This window comes from Pinus tabuliformis, chromosome 7 (assembly GCF_031772625.1).
Source record: "Pinus tabuliformis cultivar Carrire ecotype Pingquan chromosome 7, CPIR1, whole genome shotgun sequence".
In the NCBI taxonomy this organism is placed as follows: domain Eukaryota; kingdom Viridiplantae; phylum Streptophyta; class Pinopsida; order Pinales; family Pinaceae; genus Pinus; species Pinus tabuliformis.
In genome coordinates this window covers 1,273,537,221-1,273,557,715 of record NC_142293.1, presented here as the reverse complement: position 1 = coordinate 1,273,557,715, position 20,495 = coordinate 1,273,537,221, and the positions used below count along the sequence as shown (strand labels likewise).

The 20,495-nt window shown below is 34.0% G+C and overlaps 1 protein-coding gene across 1 annotated transcript in view; it reads right to left on the bottom strand.

The window, feature by feature from the left end:
• The window catches only part of LOC149252110 (cytochrome P450 750A1-like), a 31,161-nt gene extending 12,168 nt beyond the window's left edge, over positions 1–18,993 (bottom strand). Inside the window, exon 1 of the mRNA XM_089454078.1 lies at positions 18,672–18,993. Coding sequence (XP_089310204.1) covers positions 18,672–18,993 — 322 coding nt within the window. The remainder of the gene's footprint in view (positions 1–18,671) is intronic.
• Between the last annotated feature and the right edge of the window lie 1,502 nt (positions 18,994–20,495).

The window sequence follows — 20,495 nt, the reverse complement described above, 5'->3', positions numbered from 1 at the left end:
AAACCTACCTTAATGTATAAATATAGTCAATTTTTGGTTGATGCTATGCATGAGAAACTTATGAATATTACAACTAAAGGAGTATTCAAATACTCTTTTGTCTTATTTCACATGTTTATTTTTCATCATGGAGACAAATTACCCATTGTTTTACACAAGAAGGATGATCACCCGAATGATCAATCACTTATTCATTGGATCTCGTTGATCATAAAGAACTCAAGTGAGTTCAAATTTGCAAATTTCATAGACTTTTTCATTCAGCCAATAGAAAAACTTTTTAGCAGTCAAAGTGAACCAAGAACCGGTCCGGAAATCAAGAGGATCTTTCACCTTAGTGATCAAGTCAGAACAAGAGACTGGTATCTCTACCAGAACTACGCAGATATCAGAGTATATGGGTGTGAATTGGATCCATACAAGTTGCCAAAGTATGTTCCAATGAGAATTTTCTCTTTGGAATATATCAGGCAAATGATGAATATGGATGAGTTACATGTCATCTTAGGAAAGAGAAAATCACAGTTTAAGCTTAGATCACAGGTTGGGTCATTCATTTGCAACACTAGATCGGTTGGCTCTATATTCAAACAGATGGTGTTTCAACCCAGCTTCACTTGGTCCTACGATCCATTTAGTATTATTTCATATTTAAGGGTTGAGCTTAATAATACTCCTTATAATCACACACCTAGGCCTAAAATTGAGAAATTTAGAGATCAGGAATAGTGGGAAGAGAATACTCTTGAAGAAGTAGAGGAACAAGTCTTACCTCCTTCTACTCATCAGACTCTAGTTTCTCAAACTAAGATAAACAAAAGGCCTAGTGAAGGATCATCATCATCATCAATGGTAGAAAAGGAGTTCATCCACTACCATAAGAAACCAAGGGTTGAATAAAAATCTACTACTATTACTGCAACTCAAGTTCAAAAGAAGCCTACTGGTCATCAATTTGGATGATTCACAGGTGTCTATAGGCACTAAGGAGCATGTAATTACTACTCCTTCCTCTTCCACTTCACAAAATTTTCTAGAAATTACTCACTCTATTGGTCCAAGTGAAACAGAGGATTCAAATGTTTTCACTAACTTTCTTGAGATCAGGAAAAAGAATGAAGCTTTAATTGCTAATGTCTATGCACAGTTATGGAAATAGACTCCCACTTCACAACATAGGTTACTGACAGCGTTTGACAGTGAGAATGGAAGAATGCAGATGGCCTTTCTGTAGGCTCAAGTACCTTTTCCCAAGGGTTCTATTGATTATAAGAAAATTATATTCTCATTTGATGCCAATCAGATTCATCCAATTGACCAAATGGACATGCATAGGCATTCTGGTGAGATGTTTTTCTCAACCATGACCAACACTGCTATGAAACTTTATAAGCTTAAAACTATTCTATCAAATGTCCAGTCTCAATTGAAAATTGAGAAAATATCATCTCTAGTGAAGCATAATAGGGTTAAGTCATAGGAGGAGTTAGTCATTAAAATGGGATATGACCTTATTGATGTAAACATAGTAGAATATATAATCAGAAGAAAGAACACATATATTACATCATTGAGAAAATAGTTTAAAATGACTTCTACAGAGGACCCCCAAACTAAGGAAATAACAAAGTTTGAACAACATAAGGAAGAAATTCTCAAACTGATAATTGAGAAAAATGTATAGATTAAAACCATGGAGGAACACATTGAGAATTTGCTCAAAGAAAAAGTGAAATTTACTCAATTATCTATAGCCCCCATCATAACTATTCCTATTACATCTTCATCAGTAACAGGGGAATCTACATTGACAACAGAGGATTTGAACAAACTTTCACAGGAACTCATTCATCAAAAGAAAGAGAATGAGAGGATCCATAAGAAATTTCAGACTTTGGAAGCACATAAAATAAAAAAATGACAGTTTGTATGTTGAGGAGACGCTGAAAACACAAGCTGAATAGAAGGATCAAAGAATTGCAAAGTTAGTCACTAATGCAAGAGACCTTGGCCCAAGCCAGGGAAAGAATTTGGTCAAATATTAGTCAAGCCATAACCTGAAATATGGCTATCCATTCAGATCATTTTCAAGCACGAGGAATTCATCAACAAATGTCAAGTAGCCATTGATGAAGTGAAATAGTTGCTTAAAGATAAACCTAGTGAGGCTACTGATATGATGAGGGTTCTTAATTCAAAGAGAAGGACAGAGTTGGAGCAGATACAAATTTTAGAGAGAACATAAACCATTTTGGAGATCAAAAAGGTTCTCCAAAAGAAGAACTTGATGACACAACTTGAAACAAAATGTCAAGTATTAAGGACCTTTGTTCAAAGATTTCATTTCAAGTTTAATTTACTTAACCAGAGAGGATTTCTAGGATTATTTGCTCCAAATTATAGGATTATTAGTTTGGAAGATTACTACAAGTAACTTTACAGCAAAGAAACTGATAAATCAAGTTTTTGTGGCATAAAAGAGCACATTATAGGGAAGCAAGCATTGGAAGCATTAGACTTTGACTTGACCATTAAGCATGAAATATTTTTTTTTTTTTTATAAATAAGCCCACTTTTGAGAAAGATATACAAGTAGATGAAGTTTATAGGAAGTTGGTGAATCTCACCATACCAAGTGAAGAAATATGGGATCACTTCTGCGAATTAATTGAGTAATTTTCATCTTCAACCGATATACAGCTAGGCAAGACCTTTTGGGGACCAGCTATCAATAGATTCCTAAAAGATAGTGCGACTACTTAGCAGTTTTTAATTTCCTATTATTTTGTACTATTTTTGTAAGATTTTGTCAGAAATATCTATAGAAGATATTTAGCTTTTATATAAATAACTCCATATTCGATTTATTATGGGCCAAACCCTTCTATGAACATTGAGAACGGAATTGTAACTGAGTTGGAGAATTGCAAATCTAATGAAAGGATTTTGAATTTTCCTACTATAGTTTTGTCTTCTTGTAAGTTTTTAATGTGCTTAATTCATTATGTATTGCTTCATATATTCAATTATTTATGCAGAGAACTAGATAATATCATACTGAGTATTAGTCAGTCTTAAATCCCCTATGAAGTTATCAACAATAACTAGGGACTATCTTATAAGACTATTTTTTATTATAACCTCCCCTATATCTAAGGATGATCTGAGGTTGTCATTGATGTCAACCCAAGCAGCACCAGGGGCTACACTGATCTTGCAAGGGAATTTTGACTTGACAACATACTCTATTTTTAAAGAAGGGTCTTATATATAGATTCTACTCGTTGAGATGTTTCCGTTGATATATGACACGCCAAGTAATTCTTCGCAATTTGAGAGATATTCATGTTTGAAGTTAGTAACCCCAGTTAGTGGGATAAAACGCTATGGGGTTGTTGCATGGCACTCATAATTTCTTTTGGTCATTGAATAGTTATTAATTTGTAAATTTTTAAGCTCATAAAATCCCTCCAACATTCTCTATAGAAGCCCCTCTCAACTCAATAAAAAGAAATGTCATATATCATCTAAAAGAAGTGATTGTGGAATTTTCTCTATAACTTGATTTCTGCAAAGTCTTAGATTATGAAATTAAACCCCATTTGATTTTCAATCCCGATGAACTTCATGACCGAATTTGAGATATTGGTGCATTACATATTCGTAGATATGATCTATGGAAGTTATGGTTTTTGCAGGCTGCCAAATTTCATGTCAAAGAAGTTACCATGGGAAAATCGTCATAACTCTCTCTCTGAGAAGAGGATTGGAATTTTGTAAAAAGTGGTGGATAGCGCATGGACTTTAGTTTTTCTTGTATCAATTTTAGAGCCGAAGGAGGAAAAAATAACACGTGGAACATCGTACAAGTTCCCTCTACTGAACTAGTCCATAATTATGTCATTGTGAGAGATTGGGCATAACTTTGACTTGAAGAGTCCAAATTGGGTCAGACCTATGGCATTAGAAATAAGACTTAGAGGGCTTCTATAGGATCGAAGATCACATGTTGGGGATCTAAAATCACAGAGATACATCATATTAAATATCATGCTCCTAGAAGGTAAGCAAAACATGATGAAGTGTTGTCAAGGGGTACAAAGGACCCGACTTTCTAGGGCAGCAAAGAGTAAGGTGTAGCAAAATGATGCAGCAAAAGGTAAGCTACAGGTAAGTATCTTCTGTATATGCATGTTCATCTCTTAATTGCATTAGGTTATTTGTATTCTAATTTGTTGTTTTTGTTTAGCACTAACATATGGTCTACAGGATGAGGTAAGTTTTGCTATTATCATGTCATGGGTATTTCCTTAAAGACTTTTTGCAGGTATTATATATTCATCAAGAGAATACTCAATGCATAATCTAATGTTCTGAAGAATAAGAAAGGGTAGCATGACAAGAGCAGAAATGAAGGTGTAGAACAACAGCAAGAAGTTTACCACACGAAGTCTTCAAGTCAGCATTGCTACATACAGACATTGTAAAAGTATCATTGTACAAAGTCATTGTAAAAGCATATTTGTAAAAGTTATACATGTGTATATCTTCCAAGAGTTGAAGCGGTAGTGTTGAGAGGTCTAGGATCATCATTAGGTGGTTGTGTCATAGTTGGGGTTATGGTCTAGTATGTCTTCTTCTTCTACATCATTCTATATCAATGTAAAGTGGACCATTTTCCCTTGTACGGGAGTCGATTCTTCTTTTATTATTCTATAGGGTGGTACGTTGGTGCTAGGCTGATGCATGAAGTCACTAACAAGTTCAAGCCTGTGAAAAATTCAAGGTGGTAGGGTGGTGGTAGGGTGAGTTGTAGCCCATTTGGTGTTGGGTCATCCGTTCTGCCGACTACTGAAGAATCACGGGCGTTGGAGCATCCATCTAGTCGGAGATGGAGAAGAATATTTTTCTGGATTCTAGGAAGTTGGATCTTCCTTTTCAATAGGAGTTGAAGATTAAAGAATTATTAGAAAAGCATTCAGTGGTTTTTTACTGAGAGCGGGTTTTCCACCTAAAACGTTTTCCCTCCTGTGTTCTTTTATTCGCTGTTGTTACTGCATAAACATTAATGATAATTGAAGATTAACTAATGCTCTGAAAATATTTAAAAGAGATAATTGCTAAGGAATACTGATTCACCCCCCCCTTAGTATTTTCCAACAATTGGTATCAGAGCTTGGTTCCTTCAATAACAGTTTAACATCCAGAGCGAGGTCATGGAGCATACCAAGAATGGTGTACCTCTATTCAATGAAGATAATTATGCACTTTGGAAAGGAAGAATGTAGGTCTATCTCTTGGCCTAAGGTTATGAAGCATGGGATATTGTTCAAAATGGCTTTACACCAACTTCAGATGAACAAGGTAAGAAGAATTTGGTAAATGATGCAAAAGAAAAGAATATTATTATCAGTGGACTTATTGAATTTTCTTATCATAAGTTGTTGGGTTGTAAGACCACCAAAAATGTATGGAAAAAGCTGGAGAATATATATGTAGGTGACTCAAATGTGAAAGAAGCAAAGCTTCAAATCTACAGAGAAAAATTGAGAAACTTAGAATGAAAGAAGATGACAACATTGTTCCATACTTCCAACACGTTGATGAAATAACCAACACTCTTGAAGGATTGGGAGAGCCCGTTGATGAGAAGACTATTATACGAAAGACTCTTAGAATGTTACGAGAAAGATTCAACCCAAAGGTATCGGTCTTAGAGTACAAACTAAGTAAATAGGAATTACATGGAGTTTTGATAACATATGAAATGAGACTTGATGAAGAAGAGGGTACTTCTCATCTAGAAATTGTGTTCGCTGCATCTAAGAAAATCAATAAGGACAAACAACCTTCAAAGGAAAAGACTTGCAACTGCAAAGAAAAGGAAGATGATGAAGAAGGTTTTTTAGATGGAGAATATGCCTACTTTACGAGAAAACTGAAAATTGTTAAGGGAAAATTCAAAGGTAAACTTCCATTGATATGTTTCGTTGTGGTGAGGTTGGGCATTTCGCAGCAAAATTTCCAAATAGAAGTGATGGAAACTCAAAAGGAAAGAAAGGCTTTAAGGAATTCAACAAGAAAGGCAAGAAGAAAGGATTCAAAAGGAACTTTCCCTCTAAAGAAGATAGCTCATCATCTGATGAAGACAATGACAGAGAAGAAGAAGCCAATGAGAGAGTATTGTTTATGGCCAAGCACAATAAACAAGAGGTATCATACAACAAAGAAGAAGGGTTGACCATAGAAGAATTTTCTAAAGAGGTAATCAAGCTTATAAAAGAGCTCAAGGCTGAGAAGATCCCTTCCACTACTCTTGAAGAACAAGTTCAAGGTCTCAAAATTGAAGTTGAAGAACACAAATGTATTGAAGAGTCACTTCAAAAGAAGTTGGAAGAAAGCAACCGAGAAAGGAAAGCATTAGAAGCCGAAGTATTCTCACTGCGTAAGGAAGTGTAAAAGGGAAAATTTTTCCAAAACTACGCCAATAGCTCAAGGGCGTTGGAAGAACTCATAAACAATCAACAATCTTACAATGAAAGAACTAGCCTCAGTTACAAAGAGGAAGAAATAGGACCTTCTACAAAAAAATACAATGAACATATGAGATCTGACAGGCATGTAGACTTCATTGAACAAGATTCGCAAGAACAACCTTGGAAGACAATTCCCCGATGAATATTTCCATCTAGGTACCAAATTTTTTTTCATGGTTATTGTTACTCATGTGGAAAATTTGGTCATAAAGTTGTATAATGTCGCATGTACCATAGGAACCAATACAATTCCAAGAGATCTGTCAAATATGAACCTCCCAAGGCTCAACGAAACATCAATAGATTTGAACATTTAAGAAGTGATATTGGATGTTACAAATGTTGAAACTTTGGACACATAGCCATAGCCTACAGACTTGAAAATCCTCCAAAAGAATCTTCGAAGCCACAGAACGAACGAACATGGAAGAAGAATAACAAAGATAATTGTGCTCTCACTCTCAAGGCTTAAAACAACAAAGATGTTTGGTATGTGTATAACAGTTGCTCAACGAATATGATTGGAGATAGAAAGAAATTTGTTTCTTTGAAAGAGAAGAAGGATGGAACCATGGCCTTTGGAAATTATGGATCTTCAAATGTTATAGGATCAGGTACCATCAGTCTCGGAAGCGAAGAGGCTCTAGCCAAGAATGTTCTATTGGTTGAAAACATGAATCATAATATGCTCAGTGTTGGAAAAGTGTGTGATCAAGGACACACAATGCTAATCAACTCCACAGAATGTGAAATCAGGAAAGGCAGATATGGTAAAATTGCGGCTACAGCAAGTCAGCTCAAAATGACATATATGTTATGGATGAAGCAACTAAAGGATGTCTACGAGCTAAAGAAGATGAAAGCTAGTTATGGCACAAAATAATGGTTCACATAAACTTTGACAATATTGTCAGGATAAGAAAAAAGGAAGCAGTATGAGAAATTCCAAAAATCTCAAAACCTTCCAACACATTATGTGAGGCCTGTTGGCATGGAAAGCAAACAAAATGTAGATTTAAAACAAGAGAACACTTTACATCACATCCATTAGAATTGATATATACTGATCTATGTGGTCCTATGGGAACAAAAGGATCAAATGGAGAATTATATTTCATGTTAGAGATAGATGACTATACCAGGATGACAACCATCAGTTTCTAAAGAAAAAATCTGAAGCATTTGATTGGTTCAAGATCTACAAGGAGTTGGTCGAAAAAGAAACTGATTTAAAAATAAAGTGTCTAAGCTCAGATAATGATGGAGAATTCACTTCCAAGTTATTTCAACAATACTATGACGAAAATGGAATAAAAAGACAATTTTCAACAGCATGAACACCTCAACAAAATGGAGTTGCTGAAAGAAAGAACAGAACCATACAGGATATGGGCAGAACAATGTTGAAGGACTCAAAATTGGATGAAAAATCTAGGTTCAAGCAATTGATAAGACATTCTTCATTATCAACAAAAGTCTTCATAGAAATAATTGCAATAACACCCCATATGAATTATGGAAAGGAAAACCGGCTAATGTAAAATATTTCAGAATCTTCAGAATCAAATGTTATATCAAAAGAGAAGATCAAAATTTGGGTAAGTTTGAATCGCATGTTGATGAAGGTATCTTTATTGGTTACTCACGAAAAAGAAAAGCCTATAAATGCTATAATCTTAGACGAAAAAATATAGTGGAGAGCATAGATGTTACATTTGACAAAGATAATGTTCTAAAAAATAATGATAAGGATCTAGAATCTTTGAAACTTGAGACAGAGGCTGAAAAAGGTACAAAGAAAATTCTAGAACAAGAAGAAACTATCAACCGCCAAGAAGTAAATAATGATCAACAAGATATATAGGAACAACAACAAGAAGCTCCTCCAAAGAGAAAAAAATAATGGATTCAAAAGAGCCATCCATCAAATCAAATCATTGGTGACATAAATGAAGGAATTCGAACAAGAAAAGGTTGACAACTTCGTTCATCACAACAAGCTCACATTTCTTTTCTAGAAACTTTTGAGCCTAATAGTTTTGAGGAAGCCATCCAGAATGAACATTGGATAGCAACTATGAATGAAGAATTCAATCAAATCGAGAAGAATAACACCTAGGAATTAGTTCCACGACCAAAAGATAAAAATGTCCTTGGCACTAAATGGGTGTTCAGGAGAAAATTAAATGAAGATGGACAGGTTACCAGAAACAAAGCAAGATTGGTTTGCAAAGGCTATGCACAAGTGGAAGGAATTCATTTCGATGAAACATTTGCACTAGTTTCTATAATGGAAGCCACCCAAATGTTTCTCGCCTATGCATGTTCAAGAAAAATAAAAGTCTACCAAATGGACGTTTAGTCCGCATTTCTAAATGGAGAATTAGAAGAAGAAGTTTACATCGAACAACCTCAAGGTTTTCTACTATCAGAAAAATAAGTCTATGTTTGCAGGTTAAATAAGGCTTTGTATGGTCTCAAGAAGGCTCCTAGAGCATGGCATGCTCTTCTTGATGGATATCTACATCAACAAGGGTTCAAGAAAGGTACTGCTAATAGCAATCTTTACGTACAAATAGATAAGGATAATTTAACAATTGTTGAGGTATATGTGGATGATATAATATTTGGTAGCAATGATGATTGACTAAGTAAGAACTTCGCTACAAATATGCAAAGTTAGTTCAATATGTCTTTACTTGGTGAGTTGACATACTTCTTAGGGCTTCAAATATCTCAGCAGGAGAAAGGAATACTTATATGTCAAGCTGAGTACATCAAGGAAATGATCAAGAAATTCAAAATGGAAGATTGCAAACCTTTCCTTACTCTGATGGTAACATGTTGCAAATTGAGCATATACGACTCATCTAAGGATGTGAATTAGAGGTTGTACAGATCTATGACTAGTAGTCTTCTATGTGTAACAGCCTCTCGACCAGATGTTATGCAAGCAATTGTACAAGTATAAATATTCTAAGAAGCACCAAAATAATCACATATTATTTTCGTCAAAAGAATTCTTCGATATCTAAAGCACAGAACAAAATATGGCTTGTGGTATCCCAAGGGCAACAATCTCATTATTCAAGCCTTTACAAATTCAGATTGGGCAGGAAGCATTGATGAACGTAAGAGTACTAGTGGAGCAACATTCTATCTAGGTGGTTCTCTCATATCATGGTTGAGTAAAAAGAAAACCTCATTCTCGTTATCTACAACAGAAGTAGAATACATTGTAGAGGAAACTTGTTGTACTCAAGCCCTTTCAATGAAACAAACTTTGCATGATCTTCAAATACAATTCAGTGAGCCTATTCCCATGTTCTGTGATAACGTCAGTGCCATCAACATCTCCAAGAATCCTGTCATGCATTAAAACAAAAACACATTCCGATAAAATATCATTTTGTTAGAGAACAAGTCGCTGAAAAGAATACCAAACTTGAATATGTTGGTACAAAAAAAAAATCACTGATGTCCTCACTAAACCTTTACCTCGTGAAGCATTTGAATATCTTTGCCAGAAGCTTGGGATTCTCCCAAGTTCTCATTAGATTTCCCTTATTCAGAAAATAAAGGGGGAGTGGAAGTGTGTGCAGTTCCGCAAAATGGTTGTGCGTCAGGAGGAGTTGCCTTTTTCCATTGATGTCAAAGGGGGAGAGAAGGTAATAGGAAGAGGTTCCCTCATCACATGGGGAGTACGTGTGTTGCCATCAATGCCAAAGGGGTAGATTGTTGATATAAAGATGATTTGAAGTTGTCATTGATGTTAACCCAAGCAGCACCAGGGGCTACCTTGATATTGCAAAGGAATTTTGACTTGAAAAATTACTCTATTTTTAGTCCAGGATCTTATAGATAGATTCTACTCATTGAGATGTTTCCATTGATATATGGCACGCCAAGTAACTTTTCATGGTTTGAGGGATATTCATGTTTGAAGTTAGTAACCCCAGTTAGTGGGATAAAACCCTATGGGGTTGTGGCATGGCACTCATAATTGGTTTTGGTCATTGAATAGTCATTAATTAATAATTTATTAAGCTCCCGAAATCCCTCCAACATTCTCTACAGAAGCCCCTCTCAACTCTATAAATATAAATCTCATATATCCTCTAAATGAATCGATTTTGAGATTTTTGCTATAACTTCATTTATGCGAAGTTTTAGATTCTAAAATTAAAACCCATTTGATTCAAAATCCTGATGAACGTCATGACCAAATTTGTGATCTTGTTTCGATATATCTTTAGAGATATGATCTGTGGAAGTTAGGGTTTTTGCAATCTCCCGATTTTCATTTCAAAGAAGTGACCTTGGGAAAATCGTCATAACTCTCTCTCTGAGAAGAGGATTGGAATTCTGTAACAGGTGGTGGATAGTGCATGGAATATAGTTTTTTGTGTATAAATTTTAGAGCCGAAGGAGGAAACAATGACACGTGGCTTGTCGTACAAGTTTCCTCTACTGAACTAGTACATAATTAGGTCATTGTGAGAGATTGGGCATAACTTTGCCTTGAAGAGTCCCAATCAGGTCTGACCTATGGCATTGGAAAGAAGACTTATATGTTTTCTACAAGACTGAAGATCACATGTTGGGGATCTGAAATCACAGGGGTATATCAGATTAAATATCGTGCTCCTAGAAGGGAAGAAAAACTAGATCAAGTGTTGTCAAGGGGTGCAAAGGACCAGACTTTATAGGGCAGCAAAGTGTTGTAGCAGAGGTAAGCTATAGGTAAGTATATTTTGTATATGCATGTTCATCTCTTAATTTCATTAGGTTCTTTGTATTCTAATGTTTTGTTTTTGTTTAGCACTGACATGTGCTCTACAAGATGAGGTAAGTTTTGCTATTATCATGTCATAGGTATTTCCTTGAAGACTTTTTATAGGTATTATATATTCATCAAGAGAAGATTCAATGCATAATATAATGTTATAAAGAATTAGAAAGGGTAGCATGACAAGAGCAACAATCAAGGTGCATAACAGCAGCATGAAGTTTACCACATGAAGTCTTCAAGTGAGTAGCACTGCATACAGACATTTTAAAAGTATCATTGTATAGAGTCATTGTAAAAGCATATTCGTAAAAGTTCTACAAGGGTCTATTTGCCAAGAGTTGAAGAGGCAATGTCTGAAGGTCTAGGATCATCATTAGGTGGTTGTGTCATAGTTGGGGTCATGGTCTAGGGTGTATTCTTCTTCTACATCATTATATATCATTGTAAAGTGGACCATTTTCCCTTGTACGAGAGTCCATTCTTCTCTTATTATTCTATAGGGTGGTAGGGTGGTTCTAGGTTGGTGCATGAAGTCACTGACAGGTTCAAGCCTATGAAAACTTTATGGTGGTAGGGTGGTTCTAGGGTGAGTTGTAGCTCAGTAGGTGTTGGGGCATCCATTCAGTTGACTACTGAAGAATCACAGGCGTTGGAGCATCCATCCAATGGGAGCTAGAGAAGAATGATTTTCTAGATTCTAGGAAGTTGGGGCTTTCTTTTCAATTGGAGTTGAAGATTAAAGAATTATTAGAAAAGCATTCGGTGGTTTTTGACTCGGACGGGGTTTTCCACCTAAAATTTGTGTGCCTCCTGTGTTCTTTTATTCACGGTTGTTACTGCATAAACATTAATGATAATTGAAGATTACCTAATGCTCTGAAAGTATTTAAAAGTGTTAATTGCTAAGGAATACTGATTCACCCCCCCTCTCGGTATCAGTCGGTCTTAACTCCCCCATGTAGTTATCAGCAATAACTAGGGGCTAGCTTATAAGATTATTTTTTATTATAAACTCCATTGTATCAATTAATTGTCACACAAATTTTCATTCATTTGAATATTTGTTTTTCTACAGGAAACATTGTTTCCCTATATTCTTTTCTTATAACCAATCAAATATTTTTTTTGAATATTTAGCAAGTTATACCATCACATATTCTTCTATTCATTCACTTTAAATGAATTAAATGTAGCTAGACAAATAGAAGCCCTTTCATCTAGTTTAGTAATTGTTAAGTCTTAAGAACATGTTTTAAATATTTGATATCATTGTTCATCCATAAAATTTAAAAGCAAAAAAATATTTTAGATGCTCTGGCATGCCTAACTAACCTAGAGTCATCCCAGGGGACAACATCATATTGGCATCACTGTCAGGGAGCGAAAATTGTGTTATTTTCCTTGGGAAAATGATTAAAATTTTTTCTTGAAGGTGAATAAAGAAATTGTAGGTTCAAAATAATTCACTTGGTGAATCCACTTGACCAAGTTGGCTCCTTCAAAACATATCAGATCTCACTCAGGCTCTCAAATTATATCTCCTTTATCTGATCCTGAGAGACTGGTGAGAGAGGCCTCGTTTAGAAGGAGACTTGAAGCTTGTGCTTCTTCTTCTGTACCATTACGACCTCAAGATATTCCAGCTTCTGATCCCTTCACCTTTTCTTCATCCCAATTAGATTTGGCTGATCTAACACCTAGGGTTTTCGAGCTTTTATCTAAAGGAGTTGATCTGCAGTCAGCTCTGTTAGTCCAATCTTTGGAATCTTAAAAACTTCCTGAAATATTTTCAAATTCTCCCAAGTCAGAGGAAAAACTAGATGTACATTTACCAGAGCTAAAACCAACTGATTTTATCTCACCAACTCATTATATATTCCCATCCAGTTCTGCCCAACCTGAAGAAACCTTCTCTGTATATCCAAAGCCACTGCTTCAAAGTAAATAGCAGGTTGAAACAAAAGTTTAGAAATTAGTAATAAAAACACCTTTGAAAACTTTTAGATCTCCTCCACTTTACCATTGTCCTCCTCCCACTTTTACACCTCCATATTCACCCACTGCCTCACCACTTTCTTCATCATCCTCCACTACATCATCTCTTACCACTTCTATTGAATCATCTTCTTCTGCATCTTCAAATATGGCATTTCAACCTATAGTTCAAGATATTCCACCTTACATGTTCCCAACCAGTTAAATAATTTTCCTCATGGGTATTTGAAAAAGATGCCCAGGTATAATGGTGAATCTAGTCCGATTGCAGAAGATCATCTAGCTACATTTTTATATTTTGCAGATAATATGAATGTAGAGCACGAGGATGTTTATATGTGTTTATTTGTTTAGTCTTTAGAGGGAAATGTTAGCATATGGTTCAGGTAATTGCGGGTTGTTTCAATTCATTCCTGGAATGATTTAAAATATATATTCAAGAATCAGTGGGGTGTAAAAAGGGATGCGGTTTACTTCCTTATTCCGTTTGAAGAACTTAAAAGGAACCATGGAGAACCTATGGAATATTTCACTAAACAATTAAATAAAATCTACCACAAAATGCCCCTTGATAGTAAACCTCCTATTGTAGCCTTTGATGATGACTTTATAGTCATGCTGAGGGAAACGATATCTCCCACCCTTCAAGACATGCAAACTAATGTTATTGAAGTTGAGGCTAACAGACCAACTTCATCTAAACTCAAAGCTAAAGATGAAAAGGTTGAAAGAAAAATCAAGTCAAAAGAGGAAGGATCCTCCTCAAAGTCCAAAAATGATGATAAAAAAATAGACGAGATAACATATTTACTTAGAAACTTATCTAATAGAATTTATAAGATTTAAACTCAGCCTAGAACCATACAACAAACTGTTGTCAGACCACAGAATCAGTTTAAAAGAGTACCCCAAACTTGAATTTTACAGAGTCCTAACATTAATCAACAGATCCAACCTCCTCTGATGATTGATGACCAACAACCAGATGATATTGGTCCTCTAATTTTTTAAGACATAAATAATTTTGATTCTACATATGTACATAGTGTTATTGTTCCTCACCCTTCAAATCAATCTTCCCAAAATCAAGAAGACAATCAAATTTCTAAATTACAAGCCTTCTGTGAATTCCTAATTTTGAATTAAATAGAACATATGATCTTAGACCTAGGGAAGGACTCGGTAGATCTCAAAAGGGTCCCATACAAAATGAACCTCACATAAAATCTGTTGAAACCCAGACAACTATCATTCAACCCTTAAATCAAATAGGTGAAACAAGTCAAATTGATAAAATTATTTTGACAACCTTTAATGTTGAAAGAGAACTAGAAAGGGTTAAAATACTAATTCCCCTAGTTGAACTGTAAAAAAATCTAGGGTATAAGAACCAAGTTTAAAAATGGATTTCATCATCGAGTGTGGATGCTGAAGGGAATGTGATAAGCCTGCAGGATGAAAAACCCTCAGTAGTTTCTGGTCCTAGTTCTGACATGATAGATGAGAATGTACCACCGTTTTGTGTGACTAAAAATTCATGATTTCCTGCTATATAACTGTATGCTATATTTTGGGGCTTCCCATAATCGAATGCCTAAAGTGATCATGGACCAGTTGCAATTAGAAGTCACTAGAACTTATCATGATCTTGACACTTTTGACCCCAATAAATTTCCTTGTCTTGGACTCACTAAAGATTTGGTGGTAACCTTAGCTTAGATCCCTGTCAAAGGTGTGGTTTTAGACATAGCATTCACTAACATTCCTCTGAAATTTGGCATGCTGCTTTCAAGATCTTGTTGTGCTAAACTAGAAAGGAGCTTACAGATGGATATGTCTTATGCCACAATCCTAGTTTATGGGGGTGAACATCTCAGGTTGTATACAGAAGTCAAATTTATGAACACTGTTTGTAGAGATGATTAGGCTAGGAATCATCCTATTTGTGATGTTTATCAAGACTTTGGGGTTTTGAACTATCTGTAAATAATTCACAAAATACTCAACCATCTATCAAAGATATTGTTAATCAACCTAAAAGCATTGAAACAGATATTTGGAGAATATACTTTGATGGTTCTTGCTCAAAGGAAGGAGCAGGAACTAGAATTGTATTAATTTCTCCACATAAAGAAAACATTACCCAATCCTACAAAATTGAATTTTAGGTAACCAATAATGTAGTAAAGTATGAATCTTTTCTACTAGGATTGGACTAAGAAGGAATTCTTAAGGTACAGAACTTAAGTGTATACAGTGATTCTGAACTTATTGTCAGACAAGTTAGGAATCAGTGTCAAACCAAGCGTCCAAGGTTGATATCTTATAGGAAAGAAGTTTGGGATTTAATTGAAAATTTATTTTCATCATTCAATATTACTATTATTCCTAGAGATCAAAACATGCATGTAGATTCCCTACTTATTTTTGCAATTTCCTTTAAAATCCTTGATAAGATGCTTTTCCAGTATCAAATTCAACTCAAGTATAAACATCTATTCATGACAATCTTAAGTACTGGAAAAAATTTTATGATGACGAGTAACTAAAATCCTTTTTGAAAGTCATAGATGGATTTTCAAACATGCAAATTGAGGAAGAACCACTCAATAATGTTGAAATTGATATTGAAGGTCAAACACCACAATTTGATTCTACAATTGTTGATCATAACATTATCCTACTCTCTAACAATTTTATTCTGAAAGGGTTAATCTCTCTTGAGAAGCTCTTTGTTCATAATGATGTTCCCAAAAATACACTTTTTGATTCACATGATGAAAATATTAAAATTTATAACATTGGAAGTTTTGAAGAGATCAGAAACGTTAAAATTTCTGCATCCCTGTCAATGGAAGCTAAAAACGAATATTTAGCCCTCCTAAAATCCCACAAAGATGTTTTTTCCTGGTCACACTACGAATTTAAAACCTATGATACATCTGTTATTGAACAAAAAATTCCATTAAAACCAGAAGAAAAACCTTTCAAACAAAAATTGAGGAGAATTAATCTTGTACTTCTTCCTGTAATTGTAAAAGAACTAAAGAAGTTACTAAATGCTAAAATAATACTTCCATTAAGATATTCAGATTGGGTAGACAATCTAGTTCCCGTGAGGAAAAAGAATAGTGAAATTAGATTATGTGTAGATTTTAGGAATTTGAATAAATCTTCTGTGAAGGACAATTATCCATTACCTAAGATAGATCAATTACTTCAGAAAGTTTCACGAGCCCGAAGAATTTCCATGTTATATGGTTTCTCCAGATATAACCAGATTATGGTTAGTCCACAAGATAGAGAAAAAACTGCATTTACAACTCCATGGGGCACATTCATATATAATCAGATGCCTTTTTGGTTAACTAATGTTGGAGAAACATTTCAACGTCTTATGGATCTTGCATCTGTAGGTAAGATCAATAAATTTGTTGTTATCTATTTAGATGATTTAAATGTCTTTTCCAACTCTGATGAAAAGCATTTGAAGCATTCGAGAAAGGTTTTGACAGGTGCAAAAAATTTGGGATTTCTCTTAATCCCAAGAAGTTTTTGTTTGCACTTCAAGAAGGAAAAATTCTTGGCCATATCATTTCCAAATAAGGAGTAGTCACTGATCCTAAAAGAGTCTCAAAAATTCAGGTACTCATACTACCAAGGAACAAGAAGGAAGTTCAAGATTTCCTTAGCAAAATTAATTTTTTAAGAAGATTTATCCCTAACTATGCATAAATAGTTAAGGAAATAACTGATATGCTAGAAAAGGATCATGAAATCAAATGGAATTTTCCTTCTAGGTATGCATTTGATCAGATTAAGAAGGCCATTGCAGAAGCTCCCATCTTATCTAGTCCAGATTACTCCCAACCTTTCTGTGTCTTTTTTGTTTTGCTTCTGAAACCACATAAGACATGGGCGGACTCAACCAACATAAGAAATGGGAGGACCCGGTCTTTCGCCCTGGCAGAACATGTGGAAAAGGTGAAGCATCACATATGTATTGAGGAAGCCTTTGTTATTGCTAAGATTGTGCCTTTTCATCACCGGAAATTTAGGGAAGCCATAGAAATCGAAAAAAGTCTGAGAAATCTCAATAGGGATGACGACTGGAAATTAGTAGTTGTTGGATCCCTCCCCTTTCATCCTGGCCACCCCCTTGTGTTGTCCTTTTATTATTATTATCTTTGGTCCTTTCACCCTCATCCTCTGTTTGGTTTTTCTATTTCTTCTCTTTGATTTTTATTCTGTAACTTATTTATTCATTTTAATCTTAAATTTTCTAACTTAAAATTAAGAATTAGTTGTTTTTTGGTTCTAAAAATTATTTTTGACATAATATAATAATAATATTTTTGTCCTAATCATAGATAAATAAGATTATAATAAGATAAACCTATTAAACATGTTGTACCTTGAGTAAAATAAATAAAATCTCTGGGTTTAGACTTCTGTGATCCATATTAATCTTAACAAATTCTTTTGGAAAAAATCACATAGGAGCAATTTCGTCGACGTGTTTTGAACCATCCAGTGTGGTTCATCTTCAGGACAAGATGATGAATCAGATCCAGGCATTGAAATAAATAGACGAAGAGAACAACTAAGTAGTTGTTAGAAAAAATAGCTAGTTTGACTAAGTTATTTATTTTCTATTTTATTTCTATTTTTTATTTTAATTTGTTTAATTTTAACTAAAAATGATTTTAATTATTATTAATATTGTTATTATTATTTATTTATTTTTTAAGAATTTTTTCATAGTTAAAATGTTGTAATAAAATATATTAATAAAACGTATAAAAATGAATAATAATTATAAAAACAAAATAACGAATTTAGCCCTTTATTAATATTAATTATTATTATGATATAGATATTATTTATCTAATAAAATCATAATATAGATATTATTTAATTTACTAATAAAGATTTTATTAAATTTAATAAAATTATAATGAAGACATTATTTAATTTTATTATTATTATATAGATATTAATTTACATTAATATCTATATTATTTATATATATATATATATATATATATATATATATATATATATATATATATATATATATATATATATATAAGAGATCAGGGTAGGGATCCAACACCTGTTGATGATCCAACCATCATCTCTGTTAAGATTAATGGGCCTTTTTTAAATTTCTAAGGCCTCCCTGAATTTATGATGACGAAAATGGTCAACCCTAGCTATGATTTTAGCCTCTTCTATACATATGAGATGATTGGTCTTTTCTACATGTTCTGCCAAGGCTTAGGAGCGAGACCTCCCATGTTTGATGTCCGCAGCATGTTCACAAATCCTCTAATTTATTGATCGACCAGTCTCTCCAATGTAAGGAGTCCCACACGAACAAGGAATAATATAAACTCCCTTCACATCCTTGGGGTTAACCAGGTCCTTGACAGAATGAAGAGAACTTCGAGTAGTGCGAAGGGGTCTGAAGGAATAAGGAATATTATATTTCTTCAATATCTTTGTGATTTTGTCCGTGGTCCCCTGAATAAAAGAAATATGAACCCCATAAATTCGATCCTTGGGATTGATCCTCTTCTTAGGTCCTCTTTCCGCATTATGGAAAGCTCTCAGACCTTGGGATTTGTTATAACCATTCTTTTTAAATACATTAAGGAGGTGGGCCATTTTCATCATTAATATGATTATCATCAGAAACTCGTAAAGCCCTAGTGGCTAAGGTGTTGAGAACACCTAGTTTTTGGGCCGGGAAATGATGGGAATTTGCATGAAGATATGGCTCTATGTGAGTTTTATTTCAAAAAACTTGGGAGAGAAAGAACCATCGTCCTTTCTTGAAATGAGAACATCAAGCAAAGGAACGCTACCATCAACCTCAATTTCCATGGTGAACATTATGGAATCTAACTAATTGTTAAGGTGATGGAAAAATAACTCTAACTTCTCTTTACCATGAGACTAAACTGTACACGTGTCATCCACAAACCTTTTACACAACTTAGGTTGGAAAAGTGTCGATGACAAGGCTTTGGATTCAAAGAATTCCATAAAGATATTGGCAACCATAGGGGAAAGGGGGGAACCCACAGCAACACCATAGGTTTGTTCATAAAATTCTCCCTCAAAACTAATGAAAGTAGAGGTAAGGCAAATCTTAACTAAAAACGTAGTATCAGGATCCGTGATACAATTAACGATGTCAATGGCCTCATTAATAGGAATATTACTGAATAATGAGACCACATCGAAACTAAATGACATAAAATTCTAATACCCTTTAGAAGAGGCTAAAGTCATAGCTAGGGTTGATCATTTTCATCATCGTAAATTTAGAGAGGCCTTAGAAATTGAAAAAAGGCCGATTAATCTTAACAGAGACGATGGTTGGAGCATCAGCAGGTGTTGAATCCCTACCCTGAATATCTATATTATAATAATAATTAATATTAATAAAGGGCTAAATTCATTATTTTATTTTGTAAAATAAATAAAATTATAAATCGATTTAACTAACTAATTGATAATAATTATTTTTCCATAATTCTTCTTCAACTTTTATTTATATCCTAATAAAAAATTGCTACATAACTAATATAGTTAAATTTTTTACTAAACTAATAATTAAGTCAAATAAATAACTAACTAATTAAGTCATTACTCATTTCTTTTTTCTTCTTATTATTTCATACAATAATATTAATATAAGTCTTTCAAAATATTTTTTGAAAATTTAAATAAAAAAAGTTTATTACTTAGTACTTAGTTTACTATCAACTTAGTTGTATACAAAAAATTCCATTTAATCAAAAAGAAATTAATATAATAAAACAGACTAATTAATTGAATAACTAATTATATTTCCCTTCGTCTCGTCTGGTTACCTAGTCTAATGTAGTCATTTCCTAGTTAAACGTAGCCATTCTTGGAGAAATATAGTCGTTGGATGATATTCTCTCCTTATTTATCCTATAGCCATGGTCTAGTTATTCAATTTGACCTGACGATGAACCACACTTGTTGGTTCGAAACGCATCGACAAATTAATTATGATTTGATTTTCCCAGAAAAATCTTCTCAAAACCACATTAATTGTTGTTCTTTTGCAAAGGAACAAATATGGAGATGACCAACCCATTTCCTTTTTTAGCAAGGTTATGAGAGATGTTGAG